The 16,297-nt window shown below is 40.6% G+C and overlaps 1 protein-coding gene across 10 annotated transcripts in view; it reads right to left on the bottom strand.

Annotated features, from left to right (window-relative positions):
• Window positions 1-11,154: 11,154 nt before the first annotated feature.
• SCUBE1 (signal peptide, CUB domain and EGF like domain containing 1) overlaps window positions 11,155-16,297 on the bottom strand; it is a 207,979-nt gene continuing 202,836 nt past the window's right edge. For all 10 annotated transcript variants that reach the window (XM_074271909.1, XM_074271911.1, XM_074271913.1 and 7 more), the window contains one exon: window positions 11,155-12,209. In XM_074271909.1, coding sequence (XP_074128010.1) covers window positions 12,057-12,209 — 153 coding nt within the window. In that variant the 3' untranslated portion in view covers window positions 11,155-12,056. The remainder of the gene's footprint in view (window positions 12,210-16,297) is intronic.

Genomic DNA, 16,297 nt, shown 5'->3' with positions numbered 1-16,297 from the left:
GGCGTCGTGGTTTATTCCCGGGGGGGAGGGGGGGACTTATCCGGACGCTGAGTAGCACCTGACAGGAAATGTCCTGGGGGCTGGGGGCTGTGCACAGACCGCTTCCGCCTGGCTACAGCAAAGGCAAACGCCGGGATGTTTCTGACTGGAAATAGAGAGAAAAGGAAATGGGTACCGAAAAGCACGAGGCCCCGCCCCTCTCCCACATTAGACACGCCCCTCTAGTCTCCGTGTGGCTCCGCCCCTCACTCCCACTCTCTCCGAGGCCCCCCTCGTCTCCCTCTTAGAGGCCCCGCCCCTTACTTTCACCCCCTCACGAAGGCCCCGCCCCCTTCCTCTCTCTTCTTCGCGGCTCTCCTGTTTGCCTCTCTTCCCCGCCTTTTCTTCTTGCGTGCCCCTCAGCGCGCGCACCCACCTGTGCCTTTCCTTAGCCGAGGCCCCAGGCCCCAGGCTCACCTCGGTTTATCAGACAGCCCTCCCTCCATGCGGTTCCCTCTGATTGGCCCCTGATGCGGCTGGCGAGCTCGGATTGGCTGACTTTGGAGCGCGGGCTCTAGAAGTCCCGCCTTCAGCCTGTGAGGGGGGAAGAGGACCGAGGATGCAGAGAAGGGGAGTCCTGCCTCGGCTCTGGGGTCGCGAGGCAGCAAAGGGACCCCTCCCCACAGTGGGCATAAGATCTGCCCAAGGCTTTCCCTTCCCCGGGCCGCAGTTTCTTCTCCAGGAACACGGGGAGAAGTCTTTCCTGCCTTCTAGAAGCCAGTTGTGGGGGAAAAGGCGAAGGGTCACCCTGGGGCTGACCATGGCCCTCCCGGCCTCGGGCATGAAGCTGAAGGGAGGGCGTGGGAACTTCCAGTGTGGGGAGGTCCTTCCTCGAAGCTGGTCAGCTCCCCCCTCCCACCTGAGGGTCTGGCTCCTTCTGCAATAGAAATGAAGGGGCTTGTAAAGGAGCTTGATAACCAAGGGCCGGAAAGGCCAGAGAATCTCGCCTGGATCATCCTTACAGCCCCTCCCATCATCACCATCATCATCATCATCAATCATGATCATCAGCTTCAGCCCAATCTTTACCAATCATGATCATAGGGCATCACCCTTGGACAGCACTTGGGACTCTAGAGAATGCTTCCTAGGCAATGTCTGTGTGCTTGCAGGGTGCGCTAAAAGGAGCATTGAGTTTGGAGTCTGAATCAGGTTGTGCCACCTTGATCCATTCACCTCTCAGCCTTGGTTTCCTTACCTTGCAAAAGAAGAGTTAAATGGAATGATCTCCAAGGCCCCTTCCGGCTCTAGAGCTACCGTCCTACAGTGATCATTGATTCTCTCATGAATCTCTCAAAGCTGCCCCAGAGCACTGGAAGTACTTCCATTCTATTTAAAATTTAAGAAAATTTGAGTCTCAGAGAGTTTTGCGTTGTTTAAGAGCATTGCTGTCCATTCACGTCTTTGACTTCCAGTCTAGCTTCCGGTCTCACTGGCCAGCACCAGGATCATTTTCTCAGGCCCCGACTATTTCTGTCTCACAGAGGAAATGAGGGATTGTTTAATCCAGTAAGTTTTGTTCATGGAAATTGTTACTGCTATTTGAACTTTAGCTCTTTTAATTATCATGCCAAATTTTAAGATGACTCGAATGAATTTGGATTTATATTTAGAGTTTTTTTTTATTAAGCAGTTATTTTCTTAAAAATATGTTAAAATTTCCTAGGTATTACCTTTATCACCATCACATTCTGTCTAGCATAATGATTTACTTACCTATATGAATGAACAGAGATTCTGCTGCAGAGTCAGGGAAATCTGGGTTTAGGTCTTGCCTCTGATGCATACCAACTGTGTGACCTGGGGAGGTCACGTAACCTATGGTTATCTGCGGCAGTGAAGGGAGTTTTCTCATGGGGATTGTCCTACAAAATGGGCAGGTCCAAAAATGTACAAGCCATGTCCCTTAGAAGGGAAATACTTTTATTTCATCTTTGAATCCCTAAGGCCCAAGTCAGTACATTGTAGATAGATGCTTTACAAATTTGAATTAAGTGAGATTTCTATTATGTATTAGAATCAAATTGTGCTTTGGAGGATTTTGAATGAAATTTAATGAATGAAATTTATAATTTTATAAAGAAATTTAGCAAGAAAAAAAGGATTTTTTTATACAAAAAATTTGGTTTCCAGGGTATTTATTTATCTTAGAATATGTAAATACTCTAAATGAAGTATCCTTGCATCCCTTAGTAAATGGCTTTCTTTACAATTCAGCTGCTATCCCAATTTCCTACTCTCTCAAGGAGTCCTCCAGTTCCCCTCCTGCTAGTGCCAACTCTTACATTACTTCCAGTTTATAATGCATATGGTCATATGGCATAGCAGTTTGCATGTTGTCTCTTCCATCAAAATGTTAGTTTCTTAAGGGTGTGTGTGTGTGTGTGTGTGTGTGTGTGTGTGTGGTGTGTGTGTGTGTGTGTGGTGTGTGAGTGTGTGTGAGTGTGTGTGTGTGTGTGATGTGTGAGTGTGTGTGTGGTGTGTGTGTGTGTGGTGTGTGAGTGTGTGTGTGTGTGTGTGTGATGTGTGAGTGATGTGTGAGTGTGTGTGTGTGAGTGTGTGTGTGGTATGTGTGTGGTGTGTGTGTGTGAGTGTGTGTGTGTGTGGTGTATGAGTGTGTGTGTGGTGTGTGAGTGTGTGTGTATGTGTGTGTGGTGTGTGTGTGATGTGTGAGTGTGTGTGTGTGTGGTGTATGAGTGTGTGTGTGGTGTGTGAGTGTGTGTGTATGTGTGTGTGTGTGTGATGTGTGAGTGTGTGTGTGAGTGTGTGTGTGGTGTGTGTGGTGTGTGTGTGTGTGAGTGTGTGTGTGTGTGTGTGTGGTGTATGAGTGTGTGTGTGGTGTGTGAGTGTGTGTGTGAGTGTGTGTGTGTGTGTGTGTGTGGTGTGTGAGTGTGTGTGTGTGTGTGTGTGTGAGTGTGTGTGTGTGTGTGTGTGTGTGTGTGTGTGTGTAGTGTGTGTGTGTGTGTGTATGTTTGCCACACAGAAATAAGAGAGAAATGATACAGGTCTGTTCCATGTTTATTTTATTAAAGTGTTTTTCAGAAAAGTTTAATTATATGTTTTGCATACAGCTTTGACATAGAAAATGAAGCCTTTGCTATAGTGAGGCAAACAAGTCACAGGATATTCCGTCTGCCTCTTCTGCATTTGGTGTTGGCAGGATGGCTTGGTTTGGTACATCTCAGGCTCTTGCATTTTAGCTCTTCTCAAAACTCTATAGTTATCTGCAGGCATTGCTCAATCCTCGAATGGGCAGACTCATAGGGAAATCATTTTTTGGACATAATTTACATAGTTAATCAAGTTTATTAACACAAGTTAGTAAAGTTTAGAGTTACCAGAAACAGCAAACTAGAATCACAGGATCACATAGGAGAGATCTTTGAGATCATCTTATTTCATCCTATCCTTTTACAGAGAGCTTGATCTTGAGGCTCAGAAAAGGAAAGTTTATTAAGATCATCTAAGTAGTAAATAACAGATCCAAGATCCCAATTAGTAAGCTTTCTGTTATACTCTGCTGCCCCTGCCCATGTTTTTCCACATTCTCTTTGAGTCCTGAATTGTCTTAATGCCCTGGGGGTCAGATCTTTTTACAGAGAGCTTGATCTTGAGGCCCTAAAAGGGAAAGTAGTTTATTAAGGTCATCTAAGTAGTGAATAGCAGATCCAAGATCCCAATCCAGTAACCTTTCCATTATACTCTGCCCCAGAGCAAGTTCTTCCACATTCTCATTAAGTCCTGAATTGTCTAATGTCCTGGGGTCAGATAGACAAGAGCTAGAGTAGATTGGGACACCTTCTCTTAGTGGGCAGGCCACACCAAAATGCTTGTCTGATTCTTTTAGTGATGAGAAAAATGTGACTTTTTACCCCCCCAGGACTTGCATCCCATTGCTGAACTCTTAAGCACAGCTGATGTGATAACATTCCTTGGGGTCCACTGGATGTGGTAAGTCCTGCCATGTTGTGCAGAATCTTTTTTTTTTCTCAATAATATTTTTCCCCAATATGTGTAAAAATAGTTTTCAACATTTGTTGCTTAGCGTCTCACATGGTAAAATGTTTGATCCTGGGGAGGTCACGTAACTTTTGGTTATATGGATCAGTGGAGGGGCATTTTCATGGGGAGTACCCTATAAAGGCTTTTTTTTTTTTTGCTTGTTTTTTTGGAATAATGTGGGAAGTAGCTGCCACCACACCACCTAACTCTGAAAAGCAGTCCAAGCAGAGGCCGCATGGGAATCTGAGTTCTTCCACAAGACCCTGGTCTGCTAGGTGCCACTGCTTCCCTCGGATGGCAGCAGTGATGAAAAACCATTCTATTGCCATCAGATCTCTCTCCTTCCTCTTTTGAATGGGGATTCTTTGTACTGAAAGTTATCACTGCAGGGGTACACACATCCCTCTGCCCTCAAAGCCTCTCCACAGGTTCTAGGAGAAAGGAAATACAAATGGACAAGATCTTATGGGACATGAAGCCCTTATTTAGTTTTTCTAAGATGTATTTCTGTCAACTCTGGAGCATCTTTTCAAGATTAAAAAAAAACAATGAAAAGCAATATTTGAAAAAATATAAATAAAAAGAAACTATTATGACAGAGGGAAGGATGTTCAAGACATGAAGCAAGAAAGAGCCATTTTCTCAATCGTTTAAGAGAAAAATATGGGTTGTGTATCTCTTTTGGAGATACGTGTTTTCATATGGTACATATCTAAAGAATTAAAGGAAGATCCTCTGCACTTTAGATGGTTCTTCTGGAAGATTTACAGAAAGATGCAGAAGAGAAGGCATACATGAATGGAAGTCAACACCAGTGGATGGTATATCCACAGCTATGAGATATGGTTCTAATGAAATGTGAATTAAATGACCCTAAAATCAGAAGGAAAGCATAGATTGTTGTAAATGAAATCTCTTTCTTGGCTACAGCCTGGACCAGCTTGAGTACAATACAGAATTATTTCTTAAGACAAATTACAATGTAATTACTAGCATTTAGGTCCACCTTCCAAAACTCAGTAGAGTGTTTTCTTGAAGTCCACTGCTCTTGGATTTTAAATGGAAAGAAGTTGCTGCTATTTAACCTTCCCTTTGCTCCTGGAGAGCCAGCCTTTTGAATGAACATACCAAAGAGGTATGTTCCATTTATTATTGTCCATTTATTATTGTGCACTACATGTGAAATTCAGATATTAAAAATGGAATGGCAATTCAGAATACATTTGTTGGACTCATGCTGTCAGACTGAGCATATGGAAACCATACACTCAAAAATGTAGTTTCCTAATGACCAACCGCACATGGTTTTTTCATAAGATAGGTTTTCTGAAAGCATTTTCTCCTGACTCCATGGAAGTAGAAAGTGGTAATATAATCTATAAGCAAAATGATTTCTTCCACTAATGAGCCTCAGTGGGGATAAAAACTTTGTTTTTACAATCTTACAATAGCTTTAGACCCCAGAAAGCAAACTATGCTTTGAGTCAACTTGGGTTTAACATAGCTTCCTCATTTGCCATTTTATTTATTTCCATAGAAAGAGTTTTAGAGGGTTTGTGAGAGAAATATTTAGTGGAGAAAGCACACTGTAAATTTTAGAGCACTATAAGAAATGTGAACAGTGGTAATTAATATCTCCCACATAAATTATGAAGGGTAAAGTTTTTTCCAGAAAAAATATGATTCTAATTTTATAATTGGGGTCATTGGTAAGGAGAAGATTTAATATACATAAATTAATTTATAATAACCTGAGGTTAATCCATCCTAAGAAACTCATTGCAAATTTGAGAAAATTCCACATTGAGTTTGGCTTTTGATCTGTATCTAAGGGAGAGTTCTTTTCCTTAGAGGAATAAGAGGATGAGAACAATTTGTTCCAAAGACCATGAAGATGGTTGAAGCAACTACTAGGGAGAGCTTAGAGCTTGGTCAGACATAGAAGATGCTAAGGTCATTCGCTGCATCCTGGACTATTGCCAGCCATTTTGAATTTTGTCCTTTGAATGAAGTCCATTCAGTGACCATGGAAGAGAGAGATTGAGACTGATGACTGGGCAACTTAGCCTCCCTTAAATCCAGTCCACGTATAAGACAAACTGTTACTCTTCATCCAGTATTTTACTGCAACTTGTAATGTCACTGGCCTTCTTTGAAAATGAAGGATGAACAAGTTCTTCAGCTGGTTTTTAGCTTAGCCCATGCTGAGCTCAGGGAAAGTGAGCCTACAAGAAGGTACTTATTTACAAAGGATGTTTTCAAAGGAACATAGCCACATGGAAAGTGACAGCTCATGGACTGTGGGATTGTGTGCTCCTTACAAGCAGGTCCAGATCTTCTACTTGTTGGCATCCCCCTAAGTTTTGACACAGGCCCCAGAACTTAGAAGGAGCTCCATGAGGGATTGTTGGTTTATTGGTAAGTATTTTCTTTTGGGGTGTTGCTGTGCTTTGGGTCTCTAGGTCTTTTTTTTTTTGACTAAAGGTCAAAAGGGATATAGAATATTCTTCTTCAGTCAGCTCAGTCATCTTTTTTGTGGACAGACTTCTCCTTTAGTTCCATGGATACAATAACCTTTTTCTTCTATTTCTAAAGTTTGACTCCTCAGAGATCTGTTATGTCTCTACTAATAACAACAGGTTATCACCGACAATAAAGTGAAAACTAGATACATGTAGCTGGGAGTCTTGGTTCTTAAGGAATCATGTTGTTTTCCATGCCATGGAGATGCTAAAGATGAATTCTTGCTCAGGTAGTCTAGATGGCTTCTAAGGTTTTTTCCACTTCTGGGATTCTGTGACCCGAAGATCCAGGGAACTTTTGCTTTAACCAGTCTGGCTTCCTTATGTCAGTGTTGAAAAGGTACCTAACAGGTTTATGGGAGCGAGAGGTAGAAGAGGTCTCAGAGATGATCTGTTGCAACTGCCTTAATTTAAGAAGAAGAGAGAGGAAGTGACATTTCTGAGGTCATACTTGTAGTAGCAGAGACAGAATGCAAAATCTAAGAGAAACTCAAGGCAGTATGGAAAGCAACTTGCGTGGGCGTCCAGGAAAGTCATAATAATTCCTTGCATTTCTATTAATGCATTCTATTTCTCGTTGTCTTGTTATATCTAGTAGCTCATTTTGATTGTTTTAACAACATTGTGCTATAGACAAGGCACTTTACAGATAAGTAGACTGAAACTCAGAGGAATCTTTGATTATGTCCAGGTTAGCAAGCTGGTAATGGAACAGAGACCTGATGCAAGTTTCTTCTCCAGTCCAATAGGGCTCTTTTTTGCCACAGCATTGGGAAATCCTGAATGAGTGTAAAATAGCAGGCCATTTCTACACACAGATCCCAGTTTAATTTGTGTTTTATGAAAATGCTAATAAATTCTGAGCTATGGAAAAGTGAATAGAAAGTAGTCAGATTTGCCTCCCAGGCAGTGTTAGACCTTGGTTGTCTCTGACACATTTGGGGGTTATAAGGGATTAACAAAAGAGAAAACTCTAGGAGATGTCACAGTGGGTGATTCCCTATGGCTAAAGGTAGGAGGGAAAATTGGGTGGAATTTTCAGAAGAATAGATTTTTGTTCAAAACAAGGAGACACTCCCTTTAACAATATGATTTTTTTTTTATCCAAGAGGAAGGGCCTGTCTTGGGCGTTAGCAAGTTCCCTATCTAGTAGATGCCTTTTGGTAGAGTGAGTCTAGAGAGGGAATCCCGCTGCTGAATGGGTTAAATTTAAGAAGCCTTTTCCAACTCAGATTTCATGACTCCTATCATTTAAGCTAGATTTGTTGGTGGGATGGTAGCAATGAGAAATGACCTTGGTTTTCAACATGATTTTGGATTTTAAGGATCTTATGGCAAAGGCATAGATAGGAATGTCTGTTGCTTCAGAGACAATACTACCTTAGATTCATAGATGTTGTCCTTAGGAAATGAAGCCCAACTATGCTCATATTTCATGAGGAAGATGGAATCTGAAAAAAAAATGTTTTGGACATGGATTCTGCAGACAACATTTAGGGTGGATGGGAAATAGCTGATTTTGTAGTTTTCACATTCAAAGCTATTAGAGCTAACTGGAACCTTAGAAATGATCTGGTCCAACCTCATTTTACAGAGGAAGAAACAGATCCAGTCATATTATGTGGCTTGCCAAAGGCCATACCATAGTAAGTAAGCAAAATGGTTTACCTCTATATACTCCCTTAGCTACATATCCAGAGCTTTCCCTTCATCCCCACCATTAGAATGTCAGAGAGATTAGTGAGCACAATAGCCCCATTTTACAGAGGAGTAAAGAGACCAGAAGAGAAAATGGATTCATTTGAGATCCAGCAATAAGTTCATGGTCCTGCAGAGTGAATTCCTGACTTTTGTTCTACTTGCGTTGTTGACAGTTTTTCACTAGGCGGCCGGTCCCTAGGATGGAAAAGGGAAGGCAGTCCAGGGCAGCATCTGGTTTTTAGATTAAGTCAGTAGCTATATTTTAAAGGACATGAACAGAAGGTACAGACAGTCACGATAGATACATGGTCAGCTGACAATTATAGTCGCCCACATATCTGTTTAATTGTTTATGCCTTTGAGAAGTGTTGGATCAAGTTGAGAATCAGAGCAATAGTTTCCATTGTTCTCAATCAAGCCAAATCAATTCAGTTCATCTCAATTCTGTAATTAAATCTTGCAGTCACTTGGCTAACAGATTAAACCTAGCAACATAGGGTTTCTTAGTAGGCTGAACAAACAGGAAACTTCAGAGTGCTGAAGGGAAAGTTTTAGAGTCAGAGGTTGCTGTTATCTAAATCTCTGTAAATGATCAAGTTGAAGCCCCTTTCTGGTTTCCTTTGTAGAATAAGGAGTTTGGACTAAGATGATCCCTACTGTTCCTCCCAGCTTTAAAGCCTACTAGCTTATGAAGAACCCTGCCAGATATTATCCACAGTTTGAATCTTACTAGTAATTCACATAATCTAGGATTAAAAAAGGAACAAATTTCATATCCTTTAGTTGTACCTAAATTTTTCTTTTTTTCTGATGACACATCTGCATTGGCCCAGGCTCCTCTCTTCTAGGAGGCTTCCCTGAGCATAGTCATTCTAAATTGGCTTCTGAATGTTTCTGTCACTAGCCTAACAAAATTGTGATGCAATAGATAATGTATGAAGAGTCTGAGGTGGAAGGGATCATACGATGCAGTGTCACACCTGGAAAGGAACTGAAAGCACCAAATGTGACAACTGGAATTGACTTGAGAACAGGGAATATTGAGTTTTAAGAGATGTCAGAGAACTCAATCTAAATCCTTCACTTGACAAACTTGAATGATGCACGTCATTTTAAAATTTCTTCTTTCCCTGTACAATTTTCAAGTTATCTATGAAAGTCCTTCCTTCCACCAATGCCTCATCCTAAAATCCACGCTTTTGGAGCACAAACTCTGGTAGCTCTGCCCTATAAAGCTGAGCAGACTGGACCCGGGGGTGAGCATGGAGTGCAGAGAGGTACATCATCATAGTGATGGCCACTTCATGGTCACATTATCTCATGAAGGTATTCTACAAAAACTTGAAGGTCCCTATCAATGAATCCTTGAGATCCTAAGGCTGGGATTAAAAAGAATAAAGCAGCAGTGATATAATTATATTCTGTACTCATTGGCAATTGAACAGCCCATTTACCTAAATTTGTTCCTGGTAATGAGGAACATCCAGCCCCAGAAGGGTGGGCTGCTTCATCATGGAAGGACTTGAACTCTTAGCTGTCCCTCATGTGTTCTTAGAATTAAGATAGAAGTGCCCACAGTCTCTGTTCATAAAATTAAGTGATTCTATATGCAAAGACAATTGAACTTGAGTGGGACAGGATTTAATTTTAATAATTTAATTTAATAACAAAGGTAAGGCCCTTTGATATTGGAATCTTTTTAAAGAGAAATGAAGGCTACATTGTGTTTTGGAAGGAAATCTGGACTGGGATCTGGAGATTTGGGTTTAAGGTCTGGCTTATTCACTAACTCTCTGTGTGATGTGGGAAAGATCCTTTCCACCTTGTGCACCTCAGTTTCCTTACCTGTAAATGAAGGGGAAGGGAATAAGCATTTATAATATAGTGTCTACTATGTGCCACTGTGCATGTAAATAAATGTTTGATTAGGTGACCTTCTGGCTCTGATGTTTTAGGATATTTCGTTTTAAAGGGTTGACTCTTTAACCAGTGTTCTTTATACAGAACATCAGTCAGCAAAATTAATATACCAAACTTTCCAACAAGGTGCTGAGGATATAATTATGTAGGGCCACAGTCTCATAACAAACTTTCTTTTTTTTTTCATCAAATCTGCTCAGAATCACCTAATGAATTCTTACATATTTCTGTGGTGATTGAGCTTAGCATTTAGAAGTTTCCCAGTAGTGGTGTTCCAAATGTCTTGTAGAAACATTTCTCCTTCTGGAGACAGTGTGGTGGAAGGAGAGTGTTGGATTTGGCTAGGAGAGGCTTGGTTTTGAATCCAGCCTCAAAGACTAATTTGCTTAGAGGTTAAAGGGCAAGACCTTTCCTCCATTCAGTTTCAGTTTTCTCCTCTATGATATGAGGGTCATCTAGAGCAGAGTTGTCAAACACTAGGCCAGAGAATGTGAACCTGATAAAAATGTAATTAAGAAATACTTAGCAAAATAAATATGATACAATCGAGCTAATGATAACATGTGGTTTCCCAAGTCAATCTGCAGCCCTCAGGGATCCTTACAAGGGGACCATTGATCCAGAGCATCTCTCAGATACCTTTGAACTCTCTTACTCTTAAGACGCTAAGAAGAGGTTTCTCTCTAAAACAGTTTCATTCTCCATACAAATCCTTACACTTCCTTAAAGCAATAGAGAAATGGGAATTTATTTAATTTTGCCAAATAATTTAAGATTGAAAAGACTTACTGAGGAAAAACTGCATTTCCCCAAACTCAGTAAACTCCTTTTTTTTGAGGGGATAAAGGCAAGTTGCAAGGCCTTGGAGCAGTGGTTTAATCATTTTAGGAAACCTAAAGAAAAAAAGGCGTACCTGTATATTGAATTTGGGAGAAGACGTCTGCATAATTAATATTTACAGTCACTAAGGTTTCTAAGGTACCCACAAATAGAAGTATATATATTTTATATTTATATATATATAGTACTTAATTAAGATGCTCTTTTGTGGCAAGAGAAACATCTATTGCCCCCTTCCCCCTTCACAACTCTTAATCCATTGTATTTTAAAGTTCTTCAGAGTCCAAATAAGAGAAAAACACTGTCCAAAGCTGGAGAGGCTGGGTGTGGGAATGAAATTTCAAGAAAAATAGAAGAGGGCGGATAAAACCCATGCATTTGGAGCTTATTTTTTGGTAGATCTTGAAACAAGTTATACAGCAGTATTCCTTGTTCTTTTCTTGTTTGGTTTCTACTATACCCAAGTCTCTAGGAAACTAAGGGGAGAAACATCATAATTTAATTCCTTTCCCCCTGAAAATTCCAAATACAGAGTTCAGGTGCTATTCAGATTCCAAATGCTGTTTCTTCATGCTGGATTTCTTCCCTTCCCACGGTATATTGGCATTGGTTGATCAAGGTTAAAAACTTTCTTCTTGGCTCAGAAGAAAGGTACCGCATGGCTTCCTAGGAAATAAAAAAGTTTGGGGGAAAGAAGGATTTTTCCAACCAGACATTTTCTTGTTGATGAAAAGGGATACTGCTGGTGCAGGTATGTATCATGGTCTTCATCTGGGCTTGCCCATGACTCCTCACATTTTCTTCCAGGTAAAAATATCCATCCTCGTGGGCTTTTAATGAATTTAAAATGTTACCAAGATTCTTCAATGTGGTACTGAATTCTGGAAGAGCTTTTCACAGTCAACAAATGTTTCTACTGTGAAGGGAAATGTAATATTTGACACAAATGTAAAACTGAACAAAAAATCTTTCCCCAACCGACTGGACCAAAAATACCCCCATCCATCCCCCAGTTGCATAGCTCTAGGAAAGTTATTTGTATGGTCTTAGAAATCTGGAAACTTTGGACCGTAGTAGCTTGATAAATGATCTTGGGAACATTTCCTTGGACTCCTGTGCTGTATACTTGAAATAGTTTTGAGGATGTGCCAACACATCAAAAAGGGCTTTAATCAACTTCTTGTCCTGTGGAAGAAGAGAGAAAATGGCATGAGGAATGTGCTCATTATAGAATATTCTGAGGATGACTTTTTAACAGCTTCTTCATCTCCAGATCATAGTCTTTGTCCCAATCTAAGCTTAACCAATGATAATAATGACAATGTTATCACAGGACTGGCATCTCCTCCCTTTTCCTCTCCCATAAGTGACTTGGGAGACTAAATGTGTTCCCATTTTACCTCATGCATGATAGTGGGTAGAAATGGTTAGTTGCTGGAGAAGAAAAATGAAAGAAACTGAATCAGAGACAAAGTTTGACACTCATAGGAAAAATGATGATGGAGATTTTACCTGTATCTTGCACTTGGGAGATAGCACCAAAAAGGGGAGGACACTAAAGATATATCATTGCCTTTTCTAAGAAATTAATGGACAACTGGGAAAATCCAAGAAGGATACAGAAATAGCTAAAAAGAAAGAGAAAAAAGACAATACGGGAACTGTTCTCATTTGCATAGATGATAGCCATTGGAGCTATTCAGCTCAATGAGGAAAAGGGTATATATATGAAGAAGGTAAGAGGATTTGGGTTAGAGCTCTGGGAGACACCCACCCTCGGGGAGCAAGAGAGAGCTGGTGACTGAGCTAACAAAGGAGACTGAGGAATGGTCAGATTGTTAGGAGGATAACCTGGAAAGCTGAAAGTATGGAGGAGGAAAAGGTGGTGGCCAACAGTAACAGAGACTGTGGTGGTCCAAGAAGACGATGACTAAGAAAGACAATTGGATTTAGTTGTTAAGGGATCATTAATAATTTTGAAGAAAGTGATTTTACTTAGCTATGGAAGTTAGAAATCAGATTGCAAGGGATTGAGGAGGGTGTGGGTATTGCGGGACTAACTGACAAATATCTACTTTGGAGTAGTTTGACAGCAAAAGGAGAGAAGCATGGTGATATGTGCAGGGGTCAGGGTCAAATGATGTGTTTTTAAAGAACAGAATGGATGTGACTATGATTCTGGGCAGAAGGAAAGGAGCCTGTAGAAAGATGAAAGAGAGGGACTGAGCAAGGTGGCCAAGGGAACTCCTACAAGGAAACAGGATCGGTTGGATTGAAGGCGGTGATAGAAGAGTTGCCTTTAACAAGAAAAAATGTATTATTGGAAGTTGTGAAATGATCCAACCATTCTGCAATTAGATCTATGCCAAAGAGTTGTCAAACTGTGTATATACCCTTTGACCCAGCAGTTTTTCTACTGGGCTTGTATCCCAAAGAGATATTAAAGGAGGGAAAGGGACCCACATGTGCAGAAATGTTTGTGGCAGCTCTTTTTGAGTTGGCAAAAAACTGGAAACATCAGATGCCCATTAGCTGGGGAATGGCTGAATAAGTAATGGAATAACGGAATATTATTATGATGAGCCGGCTGATTTTAGAAAAACCTGGAATTACATTAAGTGATACTGAGTGAAGAAAGCAGAATCAAGAGTAAACTGTACACAATAACAAGAAGATTATATGATGATCAACTTTGAGAGACTTGGCTCTTTTCAACAATGAGATAATTCAGGGCAATTTCAATAGACTCAGCCATTCACATTCAGAGAGAGAACTATGGAGACTGAATGTGGATCAAAGCATAGTATTCTCACCTTTTTTTTTTGTTGTTGCTGTTATTAACTTTTTGTTTTTTCTTCTTTCTTGTGTGTTTTTTCCTCTTTTGATATCATTTTTCTTGTGCAGTATAATGAATATGGAAATATGTTTAGGAGAATTGCATATGTTTAACCTATATCAGATGGCTTGTTATCTTGGCAAAGGGGGAAAAGGAGAGGGAGAAAATTTGGGAACACAAGGTTTTGCAAAGTGAATGTTGAAAACTATCTTTGCATGTATTTGGAAAAATAAAATACTATTAAATGATAAAAAACAAAACAATCCTGGGCATCTTTAGTCCTCCTGATCTGTATCTGGCCACTGGATTCAGATGGCTCTGGAGGGGAATGTGAGGCAGGTGACCTTGCCCAGTCCTACTTTATTTAAATCCAATTCACTTGCATCTCATGACATCACCTCTTTGACAACATGGTCCTCTTTGAGAAGGAGGAACGAACAAAAAGCTTACACCGAAAATGCTTCTACTTCTTAGACTCTCCAATTTCCTTAAAGGTTTGACTCAAATGACATTCTCAAGAGGCCCTTCCTGATCTCCTTTTTATTAGGTTTATTTTGTATATATTTGTGTATGTGTGCACATTTATTCTCTCTACCGATATCACATAGATTATTTAGTAACCGGAAGTAAGCACTTCACTATAAGAAGGATGAACTGGAGAGGAGAGTGCCTTGAGGCAGGGAGATTAAGAAGGAAGTTGTTTCACAATCTGTGAAAGGTGATGAGAGCCTGAAAGGTTATGGACTCAGTGGGAATGGGGAGAAGGAAATGGATGTGGGGAGGTAGAATGAACAAAACCTGGCAAATGATGGGACATAAGAAGAGGGAAACTGAGAGCTAGGATGATCATGAAGTTGTGAACATCCAGAGTGGCTGGAAGGATGATGAGGACCTGGATCAAAATAGAAACATTTAGAAATAAAGATTTCCTTGGGAAGAAATAAAGAGCTCTCTTTTGGACCTGTTGAGTTTGAGATGTCTGTGGGACTGGGACTCAAGAGAGAAGTCAGGGCACTGCTATAAATTACTAAGGCTATAGCATGTGCATTTAGAATTATGATTTAGACATATGAGTATTTTCATTCCTATTCCTAATTTAATGTAGCGTATTTAGAAGGGGAGGTGAGGCGGTATGTGGACAGAGAGCAGGGCCTGGTATCAGGAAGAGTCATTTCCCCTTCTATTGCTTGTTGATGGTTTGTGAGATAATACTGTTCATAATTTTCAATTCAACAGTCATTTGTTCCTACTTTCCATATAGAAGACACTGTGCTATATGTTATGGGGACAGAATGACAAATATTAGACAGCCTCTGCTCTCAAGGAGCTTATTTATTAAGGGAATATAACATGCTTGGATAAGCACAATGTAAGCACGGGGGAATGAACAAGTCAGTGGAGGAAATCAAATAAATTTCTCTCGGGCAATCTGAGGAAGGAAAGATCACTTTCAGCTGGAGAGGTCATGAAGGAAGTAGTATGTAAACTGAGTTTCAAAGGAAGACAACGATTCTAAAAAATACCCATGAAAAGGGCATGTATGCCAATCAAGGGAGGCAGCTTGTAACAGTGCCCACTGACAAGAGATAGAAAAGTTAGATAGGATGGTATCGGAAGAGTAGAAGGCAGGAATCCAGTTGGACTGGGACGTAGCATTCTGGAGGAATAATGTGAAGTAAGGGGGAGGAGGTGGGATCCAGATTATAGAAAGACTCAAATGCAAGGTTGACAGTCCATGTTTTCTTTAGGGGACAATAAGAGATCTGTGCTAAGCTTGAGATGCCTATGGGACTGAAGGTTTTTGTGTGATATGGCCCATCCTGGGTCTTAGGAATTTAATTCATCAAATACTGCTTAAGCAGCTACTCTTTACTAGTGCTGGGCATGTAGAGCCATAGTCTTTGCCCTCAAGGAATATACATTATACTAGGAAGAATTTTTTGACAGATGTGTGAAAGCTGGATTGAAAAGAGAGATGGAGGGCAAGGAGACTAATTAGGAGACTCTTGCAATAATCCAGGCGGGAGGTGAGGAAAATCTAAATTAACTATTAGGACAATGTAAAAGGACAAAAGGGGACAGATGCTAGAGATGTTATAGGTTTTAGGCTATAAGATTTCACAGTTGCTTGGCTAGGAGGGAATAGTCAAAGATGACTCCAAGGTTACAAATCTGGATGACTGAGAGGATGACGCTAGCCTCAAGAGAAATAGGGAAGGTTGGAAGAAGGGCAGGATATTGATGAGTTACATTTTGGACATGTTAAATCTGATATGTTGGCAAGGACATCTGGGTGCAAATGCCAAGGCAGACAGTTGAAGCTGCAGCACTGGAGTCTGGGAGAAATATCAGCACTATTTAGAGATTTGGGAATCATCTATGTAGAGATGTAATTGAATCTATTAGAATAGATTAAATCAGAGAGACAGACAGAGAC

The sequence above is a fragment of the Sminthopsis crassicaudata genome, chromosome 5, assembly GCF_048593235.1.
Source record: "Sminthopsis crassicaudata isolate SCR6 chromosome 5, ASM4859323v1, whole genome shotgun sequence".
Taxonomy (NCBI): Eukaryota; Metazoa; Chordata; class Mammalia; order Dasyuromorphia; family Dasyuridae; genus Sminthopsis; species Sminthopsis crassicaudata.
The sequence above is the reverse complement of the archived record's forward strand: the minus strand, read 5'-3'. Positions and strand labels throughout refer to the sequence as shown.